Source organism: Rissa tridactyla, chromosome 8 (assembly GCF_028500815.1).
Source record: "Rissa tridactyla isolate bRisTri1 chromosome 8, bRisTri1.patW.cur.20221130, whole genome shotgun sequence".
Lineage (NCBI taxonomy): Eukaryota > Metazoa > Chordata > Aves > Charadriiformes > Laridae > Rissa > Rissa tridactyla.
In genome coordinates, this window is record NC_071473.1 from 39,900,547 (window position 1) to 39,920,876 (window position 20,330).

A 20,330-nucleotide genomic window follows, 5' to 3' on the forward strand; every position below is an offset into this window, starting at 1 on the left:
GTTTTAATTGTCTTGTTTTCTTGATTTGTAGAAGGAAAGACTTGCACAAGTACGTAAACAGATTTCCAAAGAGGAGCATGAAAATAAACACATGGGGAACTACAGGTAACTATTTTTGACTGTATTTGTAGGAAGTATTCCATGCGTTTTTTAGGAATAATGGAAACAAGTATTTGTGGTAGATGATCATGTTCTGCCAGAAATATGTAGGCATTTATAGAGAAGATATACATGTACACCAGGTAGTAAATTTTTTTTTTTTAGATAAGTTCTTTTTTCTCATTTCGAATGTGTGCGTGCACTTAGGAATTTATATCACATCAGTTACTCCTAGTGTTTGTACAAGACATTTGCCTGAAAGACATGATTGTTCACATTCAGTGTACCAAGAACCATGACTGTCATTATGGGCCTGTTCTATAATCACGTACGATGATTCTTATCTCTAGGGTGGACAATATATGGGTGTGAGTATACCCCTATAAAAAAATCAAATCTGAGTATTCCCCTATAAAAAATCAAATCTGAATATTATCTATGAGGCTTGCCAAAAGTTCAGAAACATTATTGGTGCTTCCATCATTTTTGATAGAAGGGCATTTGAAATACTATATTCATATTTCTGCACTTTGATTTCGGATCTTACTAGGCTTAAATGTAAGTATCTTCAGATTGCTTGGTAAAATACACTGAAAAGGAAGCTTTAACTTAACTTGTTGGCTATAATAGGTATTGGCCAGAAAACAATAATTTTGTTTTACGATGTTTTTATTATTACTATTATTTCTTTATATTTGTTTAATGAGAAGTGAAAGCAAGGCCTATGAATGTTTGGCAAAAGGGAGTGGAGTATGTCTAGAAGAGATGATGGGAGTATTTGCCCACTCTTTATAACATTCATCAAGGATGTGGGAGGTCCGAGTTCACATCTTTTAGTCTGAATTAGTCAAAATGCCTTTACTGCTCTTCTTGATCTCTGCTTTTTTTTTGAGCAGTTGTTCTATAATTCCCAGTAAATTTCTCATTTAAACAGATAGATGTTTCTTTGAAATTTTCATTTTTGATGAGTTAACATTTTGCTTACAAAAAGCCTTCCTTTGTAACATTCCCAGTTTTAATCACATCCTTTCTTGACATATGTGGAGCTCAACTAGTACCTAACAAACCCCCCCACAATGAAACAGTTATTTTCGTGCTACTTAGACTATAAGAAAGAGAAACATCATGATGCTTTAATACATTTTGCTTTTTTGATAACTTTATAGTCTAACTTTTTAACTGATCACATTGTAGGTTGCTTATTCAGTTCTTGGCTGAAAATGAGCCAAATGTTCTCTTTATTTAGCTTTTTGGTTAATGTAAATCAATAAAAATGCAAAAATATATTTTTTTTTTGCCTTAGGGAAAAAATGAAGTGTCATTTCATGAGGAATGTGCACGTGTGAAATGGCAGAACAGCTTTGTGTTTTCTTATTACCATGTGTTTGCAAAAAGGCTGAAGAATCAGCAGAGCCTGAGAAGTAAAGGAATCTTGGCTAGAGACGCAGAGAAATTTTAGCTGAGCATTATGCAGTATTTTCTCCTTGTGATGTTCTTCTGCAGAGAAGGACTAACTTCTGTCAGGCATTGCCATAGAATCATGGAAATTTTGGGTGCTAGTATTGCTGCATGGATTAATATTGCTTTCTGAACAAAAATCCAGAGAAACGTCAATCAACCTCAGCAGGCTTTGATTTAATCTATGGATGTCAGTTCAGCAGCTGGCTTAGTCGAGTGTCTGCAAGCATAACTAGCCCACTGATTCTAGTAGGAGTCCTGGGGTGGTCAGCGTAGGAACCATACTTTCAAACATTTGTGAATTCATGAGGAACTGAAAAGGATATATATGGCTTTTAGCTGCAGTGTATTTCTACATATATCAAAATGAATATCCTTTCTTTAAAGTATTGTTCTATGGCACTTTTTCAGCAAAAATATCAACACCGTTAAAAAGTGTTGACCGCAACTAGATTAGAGCTCCTACAGGTATTTTATGCAAACTGGAACCATCTTCACTTTCTGTAAAACTGCCCTGAGTCTAATGGAATCATCCTTTTTTCATTGCAACAAAATCATCATGAAATGAATTTTTTCAAGGAGAAAAAGACTGAAAAGGGAGGAGAAAGGACCTTGTAAAAAAGTTCACAACAGATCCATAAAACCATAAAAGTCACATAATGCCGGTCAATATACAAATGGTACCTATGCTTTGCACAGTGCGGGCAGAATTTAATTATGGATTACTCCTTGCAATACATTAGAAATTAGTCTTCCACTTTCATAATTTCTGGCTGTGTTTCAGGCTTTCATGACAAATGGATTGGAGTGGTTTTCTTCAAAGCCCCTTGTTGCTTGATGAGCATGAATAAATCGCCAAGTCCTGCTTCTCATATTGTCATCATCTCCTTACCTGCGGTTTTAGAGAATAATGGCATAGCTGGTCTAATGGAAAATCAGAGTCACCCTTTACATCTGTGTACCAGAAATTTTTTTTTCTTATAGTACCTATTTCTTCCTGTTCATTATTTTGGAGGATTTAGCATTCATGTGCAGTCCTTATTCAATCTTTAATTTACATCATGCCCATTAACTCAAAGCAATTGTTCAGGTTTTCACCGTTTTGTGTCCTTTTATTGATAATACAAATTATTTTGTGGCTCTGAATTTTACATGCAATATTTTGTAATATTTCATGAATCATTCACACCTGTGTGTATCATTCACACCCACTGAAGTTTCAGAGTACTGCAAAACTGAGTTTTGGTATATCTCTGGAGTGACCTGACTAGCTAATCGCTGGTTTAAATATCAGTGTGTTCACTGAGTTAAAATTAGATTTAGAGAGCAATGTTCAGAGTATATATTTTATGATATGATATTATATAATTATTATAGATGAGATGCATTATAGAAGAGACTGTGAATTAGCCGCATTACTTTTGTTCCTAGTGTGTAAGTAGCTCAGCTTCTATCTTAAACTCATTTTTTTCCCCCCTATTTTAGGCGAATTTACCCTCCTGATGATAAGACATTACTTGAAAAGTATGAGAGTTTATTAGCCACTGCTTTTCAGACGTTTCTTGCTGGGAGAGCAGCTTCACTTCAGCGGGAAATGAATAACCCTTTAAAAAGAATGAAGGTACTGAAGCACAAGAAGTATTGGCTTTACGAGTTATTTATTTTGGAATTCATGACCTTGTGGATTAGCTTCACAATAATCATATGTGATGGCTAATAAATAGCATTTGATAATGTTTCCATCATTTCATTATTATTATTCTTTGTGCAGCTTGTGGGCCAGATCCTTGAATCTGGATGAACTGCAGTGGACCCAGGGTGGAGACAGGCTAGATGGCTTTAAGCTACTTTACCATTTCCCTGATCCTCAGCCTTACCCCTGGCCAAACCAGAGGTTGGCAGAAACTGCTTTTGAGCTGGTAATTGCCTCCTTCTTCCTCCAGTAACGTCCCCAGCCTATTCATCCACTTGTATGGACTGGAACGAGAGATATCATAAAACCAGCTCCACTAGTTTAAGGCATCCAAAAACTCTGCCTGATTGCCTACTTATGTAGTTGGAGTAGGAAAATGGCTATATTTAAAATAATGAACTAACGTGATTTAATTTGAAATCTGATAAATAATTTCCCATCTGTGTAGTTGACATCATCCAGCAGTTTTACAGGAGTAAACCCTTTCTTCAGACTTTTATCTTTAATAAATGTTAAGACTTGATTTTTAACTTTCAAATTCATGTTGATTGCAAGCAGAGGTGCATGCATTAGAAGAAATACTTTTATATCCTCCTGCGGAGGGATTCCTAGTGTTATGTCAGGAATTAGTAATCAAAGTAATTTCAAATTCCTACCACTTGGTGCTTGAATTTTGGAAGGATAGGATATGTCCTGCTTTGAATTAATTTTAGTGAAATTCCCATTTCTAGGAGGAGGACATTTTGGATCTTCTGGAGCAGTGTGAAATAGATGACGAAAAACTAATGGGAAAATGCACCAGGCAGCGAGGACCTAAGGTATTTGACTTTTAGATACCATTTTTTTATTTCACTTCGTAGAGAGGTGGTCTGAGAATTTTAAGTAGGGAATTTAGTTAGCTGATCCTGGTGGAACTTTTCTTCCTCAGACTGACATTAGCCTTTTTTTTCGAAGTATGAAGAGAAGCATAACTAGTTTTTGTCCAACTAAATCCCATTAAAATTTTAACTGGATATGAGATCCTTCTTTTCCTCTCTAAGCTATTTTGGGGAATTGTTGTGCGTGGCAACAACTGTTGCACAAGAGAGTGCTTGATTTCAGTGTGTGAAATGATTTTTATATCCATAGCCTATCTCAGAAGAATGCTTTAATCTTTAATCGATTAGTGCCAGCAATGAGTTTTGAGATCATAGGATAAAAGGCACTATGGAAACTCAAAGGATTAATTATTATTATGATGTATCTGTAGCTTGCTTGCTTGCTAAAAGGGTTGTACAGTATATCTTGGAGCCTGTTTCATATCCAAAATCTGCTTTTAAAGTGAATGTTTATTATTTTTAGCTTAATGCTTTCTGGTTGTGTGCATAGTTCATGCGAGTCTTTGCCTTAAATACACTGCATATTTCTGTAGAGATAATTTCAGTAAAGATAAATAGTTTGGGCTTGGCTAAAATAGGTATGTTTCTTAGATCCTGCAAACATTTTAGGTCAAGTCTGCTTAGAGGAGCCGGCATTTGTGTTCCTGAGCTCTGACAGATTTGTTTATGGATGTATGTAAATTTTTTTACAGCGTTTTGTGTTTCCGATGACATGGTGTACAAATCTGGGAATTTCTGTACAAAATGAATGCTGACAATTTTCCTGAGCTTGCAGGGGTACTTTATGTATGTGCAAGAATCCAGAGAGCTACATCTTATTACAGGCATGCATACTGGAAAGAGGATCTGTGTATCCAATCTGGTATTAAGACAGATTTGCAGGAACCTCATTACAGATACGGCATTTTTGTGAGCTAGTGCTTTAACAGTCATGGATTCATTTAAAGAAGAGAGAAAAAAAAAAACAGTCCACCCTGGCAACACAGTCAACTCACATTCTTCAGGGATTCTTTTCCTCAAGGTTTTGTTTTGAGTTCTTTAACATAGGGTCACTAAATTAGAGTTCAGCATCTCAGTCACATTTTTCCTTTTTCCAGAAGCCTGTCTCTTCCCAGCAGCCCTCAGAGAGCGTCTGTCTGTTGACTGTATGCACACAGCCTTGATCTATACTATCTCTACACTCGCTGCACAAAAGCCATTCCCAAGCTGGAGGCCATAAACGTTTAATAGGGTACTGAGCCCAAATTAGGAAACCTCTCTTTTAGTTAGTTTTAAGATGAAGTTTGATCAGTTTGTGAGTGAGACTATATGGCATGGCAGGCATATGGTTCCATAGCTTACAAGCTGTTCTACCAATATAATATTGTTTGCACTTACAGAATAAAGAAAAAATTGCATATGACCAAAATTCTCATCTTTTTTTTTTTTTTCCCCCATAAAACTGATTAAATCAAAAGGGAAGGCAATGAAACTAGCTTATCCAAGGAGATTGTTTCTTTTCCTTGCAGTGTGCACACTTCATGCTGTACAGGATCTCTACTCCTGCATCTTTTTTAGGGTCCTGATACACTTCTCAATCATTTAAACCATGCCTACAGTGAAGCCGTGTGACTGGAGACTTCCCTGGTTGCATAATACCCTATGCACTCCCTTTGAAATACAGATGCCCATTGTGGATGGCCTTGTATCTTGTACCGAAAGAGCATCACCTCTTTCCTGTAAGGGGTAAGGTGCATATGGCTAATAATACACATTTGATTGGCCACCTCTTTGTAAAGGGTCGGCTATGAGATATGTAGTATCTAAATATATATCTGTATTGAAATCTGGCGAGTGAGGTAGGCAGCGAAACTTACTATTGCCTGCCAGTCTATCAGGTAAGAGAATAATCCAGCTGTAAAACTCGTCTTCTTGTAATCATAAAATCCCACAAATAAAGATCCATTAGCGTATCAAAAAAGTAACACATACAAGATCTGATAGACAAAACGAACCTGAAGGAACAGTTATTCAACATGAATGTTCTTTCAGAAGGTCATAAAGTCCTGTCCTCCCTTAAAATTCGGTGTCTGGCCTGCTGACAAAAGCTGCTGTTAGGAAGTCAGGTGCTCTGCCTTGGGCGTGCTCTCTTCCTTGGAAAAAGGAACAGTCAGGACTTGGAAAACTCCATACAGAACAGCTGGAATAGTTAGGAGAGAGGAAAGTTTTCCTCCTCATCCTCCTCCACACATAGAAACATATATACATATACACATTACACATACATATATGTATCTGAGGGGCAGAGGAGTGTGTGTGTAAATAAACTTTGCAAGTACCAAGTATTCCATATTTGCCAGGAATTTCAGTTTCTCTTTTTTATTCAAACGTGATTAGGAGCTCAGAGTAGAAAAAAGGTCAAGAATTTCCCAGAATGAAGGCAGTTTTGCTTGCAATTAAAATATTACTGAATTCTACTTAGACTGAGAAATACATTTTGGAAATGTGGGGTTTATTTGTAGCCTCTAGAGGGCACATTATCCTTACTCATTGTAAGGTTTACTCTTTTTTTATTACGTTGCACCTGTTTGTGCAGAAAAAAGAACTAAGGAAATAAAATAACATATTTTAGAGGAAATGAGCAATTACTTTTATTTTTATCCTTCTGATATAAAATCAGATTAGTTTAATCAAAGAAAAATCAGGTTAGCATAAGGGGAAAATGAAGGCGATTATTTGTCATTATTGCCTTTTGTAATATCTTTGATCTTTCTTTTTATTCTTCTTTGTTAATTGATGTAAAGTCTTGGTCACGATGTTCTTATTGTTTAGTGTAGAATGTGGGAGGAACATGCATATCATAAGTGGGAATGAGGTCGACCTTAAAGCCCCTGTGAATTTTGATTGAAAATGTTTATTATCCCTTGTATAACTCATCAGGAATGTCTGATCAATAGATCTCCATGATACACAACATTTCATGATTAGGACAGCTATTTTTGAGAAAGCAATACGTGCTGAGGCACCTAAATTTGTCCTTTTGGCAGGTAGATAGATATCATAATATTTTTAGTGTAATCTGAACAATTGCCAGGGCTCTCCTCAATGAAATATACTTCAACTTTTCCTTATCTGGTCTAACAGCTTGGGCTTGCATAAACATACTGTCACTTTTAAGTTAGTGGCAGAAATCTCTTTTCTTCCTTGGCTGGAATAGAAGTTTAGGTAGAACATGTTTACTTACACTACTAGTGTACCTTGCAGGAACAGTATCTTTGGGGCTTACCCTTCCAATTAATTTTGGTGCATTACATTATGCTGAGATAATAGGGCAATTTAAATTAATCCTGAGAGTTCTTCTGTTTCACTCTGAAACAAAATATTAATGTTTTTAAAATCTGAGTTTTAATTGCAGTCTATTAGATGACTAGGAAGGTGAGGCCATCACCATAGCTTCTTATACCTGAGAGTCACTGGAAAGAAAATGTGTAGGAAAAAAAAGTGACCACATGAGCCTTCTTAGGATAATAGATATCATGGAGGATATTGCATTTTTCTTGTTTGCTTGATGGTAGATGGAAGAAGAGTTTTCATTTGTAGCTTCTATTCTTGCTTCAGTTTGTCTCCTACTTTTTGCTTGTTGTCTCACAGTATCCTTGGTAATAGCACAAGATTAATTACTTAATGACACTGAATCCCATGTCCATATGGGACACCCAATACACCTAGCATAGCTTCCTATATTCTTCCACTTGCTGCTTTCTGCAGGATATGCATCAGTCACTCTCTTTTTCAGAAGTATATCAGCCAAAGTTCCCTGATGTATTTCTGTACTTTACATTGGTCATTGTTAAACTAGAGTTTCAGTTATTGCAAATATCAGTGAGGGATTGAAACTGATTGTAAATTGTGTTCTGTACCACTGGATTTATGATTTCAAACTATAATTCAGTATGTCTAGCAGTGTAAGTCATACTTAAAATAGTTTGTTCTCCCCCTTACTTTGTTAGGCTGCTCTTCATGTGAGAAAGATTAGGATAACCGCGTAGTGAAATTAATGAAATATTTAAGCATTTATTTTAAAATTAAGGACAAATTTCCAGTCTGATTTGGGAGGGTTTAAATATGTACAAATGAACCTGCTTGAATCAGGAACCTAGTGTCATAGTAAAATGTTCCTTTGGGATTATGAAAGAATTTAATTTCTTGGGTATTTTTTTTTGTTGTGTGGTTTTGGGTTTTTTTCGCATTAGCCCTTGTGTTCAATGCCAGAAAGCGCACAGCCCTCAAGAAAACTTAAGAACTACAGTAGTGACAGTAGCTGCGATAGTGGTAGCAGTATGTCAGAATCGGGAGAAGAAATTGAAAAGGAAGATCACAATGAAAAAAAGGAGAAAAAAGTTTCATATGATCTTGAAGAAAATAAATGCAAATCTTTGGAACGATCAGGTAAGTTGAATTATCAATTTTCCAAGTAAGTCTGGCATTCACGATGATTTATATAAAATGCTTCAGTATTTAAAATGTATCAACATTTGTAACTCAGGGTTAAACGCTGGTTTGCTTGTTTCATCTTCTTTAAAATCTTCTCTAAATTAATGAAAATGAATTTTAAACCCAGGGAAAAATTAATATACTTTTGCCAAGAATGCAAAACAGAAAAATACAGCTGGGTTACCACCTGGGCTACATGTGGAAATTTGCTCTTATTTTTTTTTTTGAGAACATTGTCCTTTTTTGCCCTGTAAAAAGTAATCTTATTAAGCTTGAATTTGCTGGAATATAGAAAGGATAAAGAAATATATAAAGGGTAAAGAAATGTATCTGGAGACATATAGAAGGTAATATATTCCAGATGAGATCCCTGAACAAGTTTTTTTTGTGATTGTTTTCTTGTGATTGTCTTCTTTCTTTTTGTGATTGTTTCTCTTGCTGCAGAGCATTAGTGTGAGGATGTTCTGTCAAACATGATAGATACAGCATGTTATTTTTTGTTTTAGCAGTGTATTGTCTCAAAGAAGTTCATCATGTAATTGCACACATATAACGCTGCTTCTAAAATTTTATTTTTCATAGCAGCATCATTTATTTAGCAGACGACTGAATTAGAAAAGTGTACATCTATGCAGGAGCAGATGAGGGAGACCGGACCTGCAAATACGGGATCCCATCAACCAAATTTTCTCTCCTGCTTCCATATACTTACAGTCAAGAAGCCACACGTAGTAACAACATAATTCTTGACCTATAGGGCATATGCACTCTGTCATAAATCTGATGCATGTTATGGAAGACTGGAGTCTACTTGATTGAAAGTTGACTACGAGGAAGAAATAAATGTTCTTATAGAGTATGTACAGTATGTATTATTAGGGGATCTGACAGGAGTAACTGCTACATGTATAGTTGTTAGTCAACATACATTATAGTACAGCATATGTGCGCACGCACATGTTGGTCATATATGTTTGTTAGTTGGTTAGTTAGTCATTTGTTAGTTACAAAGACTGAAAAATGGGTGTTAAAAGAATAAGTAATTGCATCATTCATTTAATTTGTCTGCAGGTAGAATGAACTGGAAACCTTCGATTAAAAATATAAAATCTCCGTCATATTCACCCCCCACATCATCCACAGGTCCAATAAGGCGTTCTGTGAGCTGCCCTCGTTCAATATCGATATTGACTATGCAGTCACAGGCAGCTGAGCATCGTCCCTTTTCAGCCAAAACATCTCTGCAAATCCAGCGTGCATCCCCAGTGAATAGGTCTCATTCTTTAAATCGCAGCCCATCTTCAGCTAGAGGAGTCTCTCAGACATCCAGCTTGGGAACTATGAACTCTTCAGGGGTGAGTTAACACAGCAGTTGCATTCAAAATGTGTTCCATTTCTCTAAAACTCAATAAATACATTACTAATTTTCACAGTGTCAGAAAACCTGAGGTACTACAGTCAATGTTATTTTGACAGAAACTCATGAATTTAAGATCTCTAGACCAGCATATGACTCACCATGAGTGCTAGCTGTGATGTTTCAGTGTTTCTGGTGCAGCAATATAGATGTCGTGTTTATTGAGAATGGAATTAGAGTTTTTGTGACTGGGAAGCCTGCTCTCCTAAATAGTTTTTGAAGACAGAAAGGGTTTTACTTCTCTTAAAAAGTTTCTCTGGTTTCTTTGGGGACTGCTGGTTCTGAAATAAAGGATGTACCTACCTTCAAAATCTTTACAGTAACAGAAATACATCAGTATTTCAAAACCAGTGTATATTCCACATTGTATCAGAATAAAACATTAGTAAGACTTTGTATGGGTGTCCATTGTAGAGGAAGATGTAATTCATTTTCAACCTAGTGTACCTGAATGGCATACACTATACCACTGCAGCAGAGTTCTACTTCCAGCCATCTTTTTTTTTTTTTTTTTTTTTTTTAAAGTGAAGATGAAACTTCTTTCCTTTTGAAGCCTGTCCCTGGGACAGACAAACATTTAGACTCAGGTGGTCTAACCAAACGATTAATAGAATAAATAGATCAGATTAAACACGTTTAGCTGTTTAGAATTTGTGTGGTTAGTTGTAATTTCACGAGGTACTTCTGAGCCATACATTTTTTTCCTTTTGTGACTAGACTGCCATCTTCTTTGGCATCTTCTTCGCAACCCAGGCATTTCTTCTTCTGTGTTTGCACGGTGGATCACATATCCGCTTATCCCTGGGCAGTGTTTGCTGGGATCAGTCCCCAGCCTCATTCAGTATTGTATTCAGTGTTGGTGCCAGTGTTTTTCCATTCGTGCTTTGGTACCTAACCTGTATATTTCATCACCCAAATAATTCACCTGGAGATGGGGCAAAACTATATTTGCGGCCTTTCTCCATTGTGGTGAGCTTTGATTGTGAGAAATCCTTTTGTAATGCTAATGAACTGGCTTCATAGTATTTACTATCTCTAATCATCATTTTTATCCAGTAGAATGCTCATTGTCTGTTTTGCCTGTGAGGCTTTGTCTAAATGATGAAAAAGGATCCTTTTAAAATTGTGTGCTGAAATCTTGTGAAATACTCCTTAACATGGTTTTCCATCTTTAAAGTCAGCTAATAGAATTGGAAAGACATTAAGATTGTGTCTTCAACACAACGTGTTAAAGGTATTTTTTATCACATTAGCTATCTCAAGTTTAAAAAGTACCCTTTTATCATCAAGATGTACTCTGAGAGTTTAATGAGACAGGGCTAATATAGATTTTTCTATTCACATTAACTCTATATCAAATACAAATTACTGAAAGATTAAAAACAGTCTCTTACCATCTGACATTAAAAATGGGCTACTCACTTAAATTAACATTAGTAAGAAACCATACTCTGTTTTTCATTGAGAAAGCTCCACCAGAGAAATGATCTTGATGTGCAGAACAATTATGTTGGGTGATAGAGCTTAGGTCATGCTTCTTAAAATAATGTGAATAAAATTACTTACAGAATGGATAAGAACTACTCATAATTTAGCACTGTATTGTGAATGGAACTCTGTTCATAATTATTTTTGCAACTAAGAATAATATACTATATATTACTGCTAGAAGAAAATTTAAATTGATAAACTGTAACTTACTAAGAAGAAATCATTTGTGCGCGATAAAGTATTAGTTTATCTGTCCTTTGGGAAAGAAAAGAGCAGTACATTGCCATTTTTGGAGGCTGCTGAGATCTAAATGTACTAAAGATATGGAAACTAAGTGGAATAAGTCATTTACCGTTGGGAATTATATACGCATTATTATAGCAGTTACAAACAAAAGTGGGTTTGGAGATACTTGCTATCTTATTATTTCAGCCATATTATTATATATCAGGTAGCAAAATATTTTGTTATGCTTGAAAATATTTATCACTTACTTAAGCAAAAATATCCTTAAGTAATTATTGTAGTTCTTAGAAAATACTAAGATTTAGAAATACCTAAAAATATTCAGTTTCGCTCTTGAAAAAAACAAAATTAAGCCTGCTTAATCTTCCAAACACAAAAATAAGCAAAAGAAAGAGCACCAGAAACAATTCTGATTTAAAGAAAACCCCAAAACCCTCCAGAGATGGTCCTCCACAGACACTGTAGGGGTTCAAGTTGATGTTGGTGTAAAAAGCACTGAGATTTTAAACAAAATCCTGGACAATCAAAGACACTGTCAGAACCCCCACTGATCAGAGTGGGAGCAAAGCATCCTTACTTTTTGAGGCTTCCTGAAATGCCGGCACAATTACATGTAATTGGCAGTTTCTGTTAAATTGTTGCAGTGAAGAACCGAAAGGAAGTTTTTTATGACTAATAATTTCTTTTCATTATGTTGAATTAAAATTCAAGGTCTGTTATCTAAATTTCAAATTTAGATTTTAAATGGAGGGCATCATAAATATCGAATATGTATTTGTTGGTTTTGTTTCAGACAGACTTACGTTTGAACTGTTTTTCTTGAATTTCTTGACAACTATAAGTAATGGTGATGTGTTAGTGTACATAAGGCATATATGTGCATATTAGTTACGTATTAGATATTATGTCTACAGAATTTAATAATATATTTTATGCCACCCTATTTAGAATTTATTTTTGTCGAGGGAACATCTTTGTAATGTGATCTAATGACACTCCTGAAATTTTTCCTCTGCTTCACATTGATGTTTAGAGTGAGTCTTTGCTGCAACAGAAAACAAAGGAGCAAGAAGTTGCTTTGACAAAAGAGACTCTTCTCATTATCAATGACATGAGAATGAAGTTCCCAGGAAAAACAGATGAAGAATCAGAATTAATTATAGAAGATGTAAGTATCTATAAATAAGAAAGAAGAATTAAAGGCTAGGCATTTACCGTTTAAGCCACTAAAATGAAGGGAAGTAGAAAGCTCAATTTATGATTCATGAGCTCCTGTGGCCTTAAAACTTCCATAACTCAGGATAATTCAAAAGATTTCAAAAGCTTGGAACTTTGCATACTTTCTGACCGTAAGAGAGTAGCACTGAAAAGGTTCCTATGTCTTTATAAAATATATGAGAGGCAATCAGGAAGGTTAGGAAAATTCAGTTTTTCATTGTGGAGAAAGTTCAAACTTTTAAGTAAGCTAAAAAGAATGTTACAATTCATTAACTGTTTATATTTCATCTGATATTGTTAGTACGGATCCTGACATGTTTAACTTGCTCTTGAGTAGGCATACGGGAGAACTCAGAATGGTATGCTGCAAGACAAACTGGAATTTTGCTAGTCATAAAGAACACCAGCCACACTCTTTTTGGCTTTTCTAGTGTGCCAGCTTACTCTTTATTACATCCCACATTGTCCTGAGCCTCATCCTGTGGTATCAAAGACATGTGAAACAATGCCCGATCTAAAGGGCAATTAAAAGGCAACACCTAATATTCAGATACAGAACCAGAAAATACATGGTATATGAATCCCTTTTAAATGGCTAGTGCAAAGAAACTAACGTCATCTTGGGAAAAGAAAAAAAAAGAAGATAGAAGTTCTTCTCTCAGTCTAGTAGAGATATGGAGGGATCTAGTAATTTCAGTTAACACCTGAACTGTGATGTAGTAAGCACAGTCCACGGTGTGTTAAAATTAATCTCATTCACTATCCGGTCGGAAATGTCCTTTCCTCTGCAAGCTTTCAAAATGCTGATTATGTCTTTAGTGATCTGTGCAACTGCATCACGGTGGAAAGGAATTGTCCTGTAATGATGGTTGATTTGGGTGACTCTGGACATAAGTAGCATATTTAGTTTCTCATCTTAGAATCAGAAATAAAATGCTTCGTTACATTTTCTCATTTGGACATATTGAGAGTGTGTGTGCATTTATGTACGTATGGGAGTGTGTGTACATGCATGCACTCCATCTAGTGGTGCTTTCTCATGCAATGCTGGTGCGGTTATAAGTGCATTTCCTTATTGCAGAATTCTGTTATAAATTTGTTTGGCCTTAAATAGTTTCTGATGAGATACAGTATTTCATTATGGAAGGAAAGAAGTAGTGGTATAGTAGTTGTCCGTGAGGAAAAACTTGATATAGATCTGGAATAGAATAGAAAGATAGAATAACAAAGTGAAAATAAAAATGTATGTTCGCAGCTCTAGCTATTTTGATAGTACTTAAACATCATAAAAGGAGAGTATTGCAGTTCATATATGATCATTTATAGAAAGGATGTTTTCAAGATATGTCTAATGTCCTCGATGCAGCAAAAAGCTCACGATTTAAATAGATTAATAGTCATACATTATTGAACGTACTGCTGTGCTCAAGGAATCCTAGCTGAGTCAGTCAAGACAAGTTTCTACCTGCTTTGTAGTGTATGACTGTCAGAATCAGCTGGAAAAGAGGGCAGGATTAAACTGAAAGGTTGCACAAGTCTTTGCAAACGTTCCCCCCACATAAATTTGCAAATATTTTTCTACTTTTAGAGAAAAGTTCTTTTCACAGAGGTCTTTTAGATGCTCACACTTTGTAGCATTAGGAATGCCCATGAATGAAGTGCCAGATTTCAGTTGGTTTTATGTGTATTTCTTTTATCTTGTGTTTTGCAATGACTCCAGATTATGGACAATTGGAAGTATCATAAAACAAAAGTGGCATCCTATTGGTTGGTAAAACTGGATTCTGTAAAGCAACGAAAAGTAAGTGACGTATATTTCATTTTCTGAAGATCATCTGAAGTAGATGCATAGCAGTGTTTCTACTGGTGTTTAGCAGTAGCCGGGAGTGACCTGAGATGCTAAAATACTGGCTATTAATGCTAAAATATATATGAATTGATTTCATTGCAGAAAGTGATGTTGCTTCATATTTAGACAAGCATAATTATCCTGGAATATGATTTCAAGAACAATTTAAAAAAAAATTAATCTGCTGAAAGAAAAGCAAATCATTAGTGCTTACATACCTAATTTTTGGCAAACATTCTTAGAAGTGTATTGATTCAGCAGATTTGATTGATAAGGGATAAACCAGTCAGCAGTTTCTGACCAGGCATATTAAAATTCCATTAGAGGTAGTGATATTGCATTTGGTTATTTGAGTCTTTGACCCACAGTATTACAACAGATCATGCTGAATAAAAAATAGACCTGCCAAGCAAAGATTATTGACATTGTTAAAGTGTTCAACTAACTGGTTTAGTCTTGCAAAGGACTAATGATACTTGTTTATCATTCTGTCTTCACTCGTCTGCTATCTAGGAGCTACTGTTGTGCATAGCATCTACAGAGTTTTCAATCTGTTTAAAAACTGACATACTGTAGTATGTCAGTCATATCTGTATGTCACACGTCAGTCAAAATCATTTTCCCAGTGTAATATTTATTTTACTTAATGTAGCAGAAATTATATCTATTACTAATACTTTCGTGCCCCTAAAGCAGTATTTTGGGTTTTTTCTCTGCCTCAGTCACCGATACATTATGTGGATTAGCATATCAGTTCCAGGCATTTAATCTCTGTGTGTCTCAGTTTCACAATCTACTTTTATAGACCATAAAAGAAAGTAACTTAAAATGCTATGTACATGATAAATATTATAATTGGAGAAGGTTGGTAGATTGTTACAGAAGAATGGAAGAACAATTTCGGATCCTCATCTCAAATTACTCTTTATAACATGAGCAGTATGATCCTCAGTCTTTCAAATTGTATTTTATGGAATATTGCATTAAATGCTTGTATTTTCATACTGGACAGAGAAAACATGTCCATTTAATGTGATGTCATATGATAGAAATGTATTTGACTGGTCACGTTAAGTTTAGATGTTACATGTAATATGTGTCCACACAGCTTTCTAAAACAAAATTAGACACGACAAACTGAAGAACTTGGAAATGTAGGAGCCTATAACTTAATCAGAATTCTCTTAAACTATGTCAAATGGCAGTATAGATCTATTTAGCACAATTATTTCTTGTGCCATTGACAGGAATCAGTAAAGGAGCTAACTTCATTGGCTGAGATTGTGTGATTTTTTGTTTGATATCTGCAGCTGTTCTGCTGAATAGTTCTTTGCTTAGAATGATCCCGTGTTTCTTTTTAATTACAGGAAAGAATGCTGCAATCCCAATATACATGCACACAGGTCTTTTCTGTTGTGTCCACATGGCAGCTGTAGCCTCTTGCCCAAAACCAGAGAGAGTCTTAGTGGGGGCTTGTAGAAAATGCTGATATGGAGGAAGAGCTGCTAGGAGGGAGGGAGAGAGGGATAGATAGATGCACATATACATAGATAACAGGGCCCAAAATTCACACTGCTGCTGCAATGGAGATCACGTTTTCTCAGCAGGAGTCTTTTGGACAGTTGAAACTGGTGAGGGACGTGTTGCTGGAATTGCTTTCTTTAATCTATGACGCCACCAGTGTGGAAAGAAGTCACCAGATTGGGCCCACCGTTGCAACTGAGATACAAGGCTTTCACACAGGAGTGGTTAAGGTGTCTCTTTTAAACCCTTCCCCATACGTCATTCCCCAAAGCTATGGGAAGGAGTTGCCACAGGGAGAATAATGTATCTGCTCTTTGAGGGACTGAGGCTGTTTACTATACATTCTTCAGTGCCCTTCCTAAGCTCCGTTTGGACATCTGGCTTAATATACCTGTGACTCTCTAGGTTTTTCTGTTTTTATTTTATTTGCAATCTATTCAGAATTTTCTCCTGTAAGCGTTATTTCAGAAAGCCTAAACTGTATAAGGGTGGTTCTGTCCTTTGACTGAGAGTCATGTCAAACCAAGGGCACATGTACAAAGTCAGGATGATACAGGTTGATACGCCAAGTCATTACTAGCAAAAACTGCGCAAACAGAAATGTGGATTTCTTTGCTTTTCTTGTGAGGACATCTTTTACAACTTAGGAGACTTATAATTCCTGAAGCACTAGTGGGACCTTTCATCTTTGCTTGCACTGGAAATGATTTGCCTTTTTTTCTTTTTTTTTAAACTGCTTTTAACCCCAATCCCTTCAAGCAATCAGGCAGTTATTCTTAGAAGGGTAGTTTATAAAAACGGCTTAACTTTGACAATGACATTGCAGCTGAGGACTGCCAAACGTGTAAGCTTTTGTTGATTTGAAAGAAGTATGTTTTATATTCCAATGGGGTGGGTAAAAGAGAAGTAAGCTCAAGGTGGAGAATATTTATGCAAGTAAGGAATCTGTCTCAAAGGTACCTTCTGCAACTTTGTGAAATACAAACCAGAAACTCAGTCCCCTTCACTATACTTACTTGGAAGTTCTAAAACATGAGAAGAAAATACCTGGGCAATGTACTAGATTTCACAATGTTCATCTCTGACAGGTATATTTTCTTAAGAATTATCCAATATGATGTAGAAAAATTAAACTCCTGCTCATATTCTTAGTGTCTAATATTCCGGCATTACAGCAGAGGCACAGGAGTCATTTAGAAGCAAGTTGAGAGTAAACTGATGAAATCGATACATGCTAAAATAAAATTTAGTCTCCCAAGACTTTTAGGAAAAAGAGACTTTTCTATGGGAGGAGTTGTGACTGTCTTGTGTTACATCACTTTACATAATTTCTTTAAAAGTGTTTTGATGGTTACCAGAGGGTCTGTACATCTTGTTTTGAATACTCTCTTTCATAAACTCTTATTCTGTTACACCTAGATAATTGGTTATGTTAAAGTAAGTGATGTAAATTAAAGTAAACAGAAAGATGAAGGCAGACTAGGGAAATTAACTTAGGAAAATGGGGATGTAGGTTTCATGAAGTTCCAGCTCTTGTGCAATGCATTGTCTCTTTTCTTAAATGGATGATTGAGGCCGTGTTTGCAAATTGAGAACATTTAACTGGGGTGTTTTCCCCTCTGGCATATTGGCAACATCAACACAGTAGAAACGGGAAGAAAGTTTTTTTTTCTGGAGTACCAGGCAGTCTGCAGCTGCTCTAAGATGCAAGATTCGATCCGTAGTTTTCTTCAACTCCAGGTGCTAAAGTAAAAGTAAAAGCTCTACATTGGTATCATAGTTCTTAGTCCGTGTCTTTTTGGACTAGTGAGAGAATCTACATGGGGTGGAATTGTTCTCTTTTACCCAAGGAGATAAATTACTATTAGTCAGTGTAACATTGCAAAGAAAGGTATGGTTGATCCTTTATGTAATTTAGGGACTTAGTTCGTTCAAATGGGTGCATACAGTCACAGCTACTGGCCATTGTGTGGGAAAGCCTTAATGAGGCGAGGCATGAGGAAAAGGCTGCTAGAGAAGCATTAAGACAGTAGGCTATGCTGCTAAGAGGATGTCTGAAAATCTGGACCCGTTCCACAAGCGTGGGGCAGTCCAAAACCTTCATTTAGCTCCTGCAGACACTAAACAAGATCAGCATCCTTAGGTTATAATTTACTACTCTTTTTATCTCACTCTTGGGGAGCAAGAGACCACAGGTGTGGGTTTAGTGTGTTAGATACCTGCATTCGTAAAGATTCCCAACAGAGAGGAGAGCAATGCATTCACACTAGGTGCATATGTGCAGGGAATTAGCAAAAGACCTATGCGTGCAGGCTAATTCTAGGTCTTCAAAAAACAGCTTAAATAACGTATTTCATTGAAGTTGTCATTATTAGGCATCCATAGATTTTCGGCTCGTTAAGCATTTCTCTTTGCTACACAGCTCCATTGTGCTATTGCAAGCATTTTGTTTATGCTTTGTTTCCTTCATCATGTCTACTCAGATTGTTGTCTACGAACAACAGTTTGTTGTGCAGGACCAGAAAATCGAAGTTCCATACCATGCTTCCGTACTTTACTGTTTCACTAAATCCCCTTCACCTTTTGAGAGTCAGATGTTTAGCCGCGTGAATCAGTTTGTCACGCACTTCTGAAAGTTTCCTGAGCAAGTATTGTACCTTCTAAATCTTAGAATTTGCAACATCTCATAACAAATAAGTGAATACCTCCATCGGTTCACCACCCACTTGAGTCTGAACAGTTTTTTGGAAGATGCTGTTTTGTGAAAGAGACAGTAAGGGTGTCTCCTTTACAGGAAATCATGTTGATTTAACTGACTTTTTTGTTAATAGTTACAGCACCATAGGACAGATTATTTTTTTTTTTAGGATAGATTTTACAGTGTAGATTTTACAATGTAGTCCGTATTTAATAAATCTGTTGCATTTCTATAAACATTGCCATTTTAAATATTTTATTGATTATTTTCTTACTTATTGATTTCACTACACTGTTTCCTGCATGAAAGGTAAACTAAACTGGTTTGATCTAGGGTAACACTGAGCTTAAACGGATATTAAACCCAAAGCAGTTTGTTTCAGAACGTTTTAGTTCTTTATAAAATAGATGATATTTTAAAAGGGAGTGGGAAAAGAAGAAGACGTAATCTTCAAATATGTAATATTTGGGTTGTTAACTATGTTGCTTCTAGTCTGTAATTGTGTCCATTTTGTTTCTTTTTAAACTCTTTTTGTCTTTTAAACAAGCTAGTATTGAACAGGCTGAAAAGAATAGAAATTAACTTTTCTGTAATAAAAATAAAATATTTTGATTTGGCTTTGCAAAATGTTATTGACAGAAAAAGCATATCATAAAAGTTTGCTGATGAATGTGCAGAAATGAAACATAGACATCTGTGGGAATTTATAGCTATGCAGTCATCTGTGTGTGTGTGTTTGTGTGTGTGTTCAGTGAATCAGCGAACAGTTGGTTTTAGGTTTTGCAATATGCCTTTGCTTTGATTTCCTTGGAATACCCTCTCCTAGGTTTTGGATATAGTCAAGACAAGTGTTCGTGCAGTTCTACAGCGTGTCTGGAAGGCTCCAGACATTGAAAATTTACATCTGTACCGTCTCTTTAACCGTGTATTTAATCGGTTACTTTGGAGCCATGGTCAAGGTCTGTGGAACTGTTTCTGTAATTCAGGGTAAGCCTGTTTTTCTTATCTCAGTTTTCTTAATAACTTCACAATTACAATCAATTCTAGCGTACTTTGTTGCTCATTTTCATTCAAGAGAATGCTGTAATACATTGAACTTGTATTAAAACCACCTAAAGATACAGTATAATTACAAATGTAATAATCTAGGCCAACCATTTCAGTAATGGAATCAGACATTTAGCAATATATTTACAAATATAATAATCTAAGGAAAAAAATCTAATTTTCAAAATATCTGAGCTTTAGGCCAACTCTTTCATTGCATGATGCACAATTTTGAGGCC

General features: G+C 35.8%; 1 protein-coding gene across 10 annotated transcripts in view; it reads left to right on the forward strand.

The window, feature by feature from the left end:
* Positions 1 to 20,330, forward strand: part of TTLL7 (tubulin tyrosine ligase like 7) — a 74,638-nt gene that overhangs the window by 44,261 nt on the left and 10,047 nt on the right. For all 10 annotated transcript variants that reach the window (XR_008468215.1, XM_054212874.1, XM_054212872.1 and 7 more), the window contains 8 exons: positions 32 to 105; positions 3,043 to 3,178; positions 3,982 to 4,068; positions 8,361 to 8,556; positions 9,673 to 9,956; positions 12,789 to 12,923; positions 14,694 to 14,774; positions 19,871 to 20,031. Coding sequence is in view for 9 of the 10 variants with exons in the window: in XM_054212874.1 (XP_054068849.1) it covers positions 32 to 105; positions 3,043 to 3,178; positions 3,982 to 4,068; positions 8,361 to 8,556; positions 9,673 to 9,956; positions 12,789 to 12,923; positions 14,694 to 14,774; positions 19,871 to 20,031 (1,154 nt within the window). In the remaining variant the exon portion in view is untranslated. The remainder of the gene's footprint in view (positions 1 to 31; positions 106 to 3,042; positions 3,179 to 3,981; positions 4,069 to 8,360; positions 8,557 to 9,672; positions 9,957 to 12,788; positions 12,924 to 14,693; positions 14,775 to 19,870; positions 20,032 to 20,330) is intronic.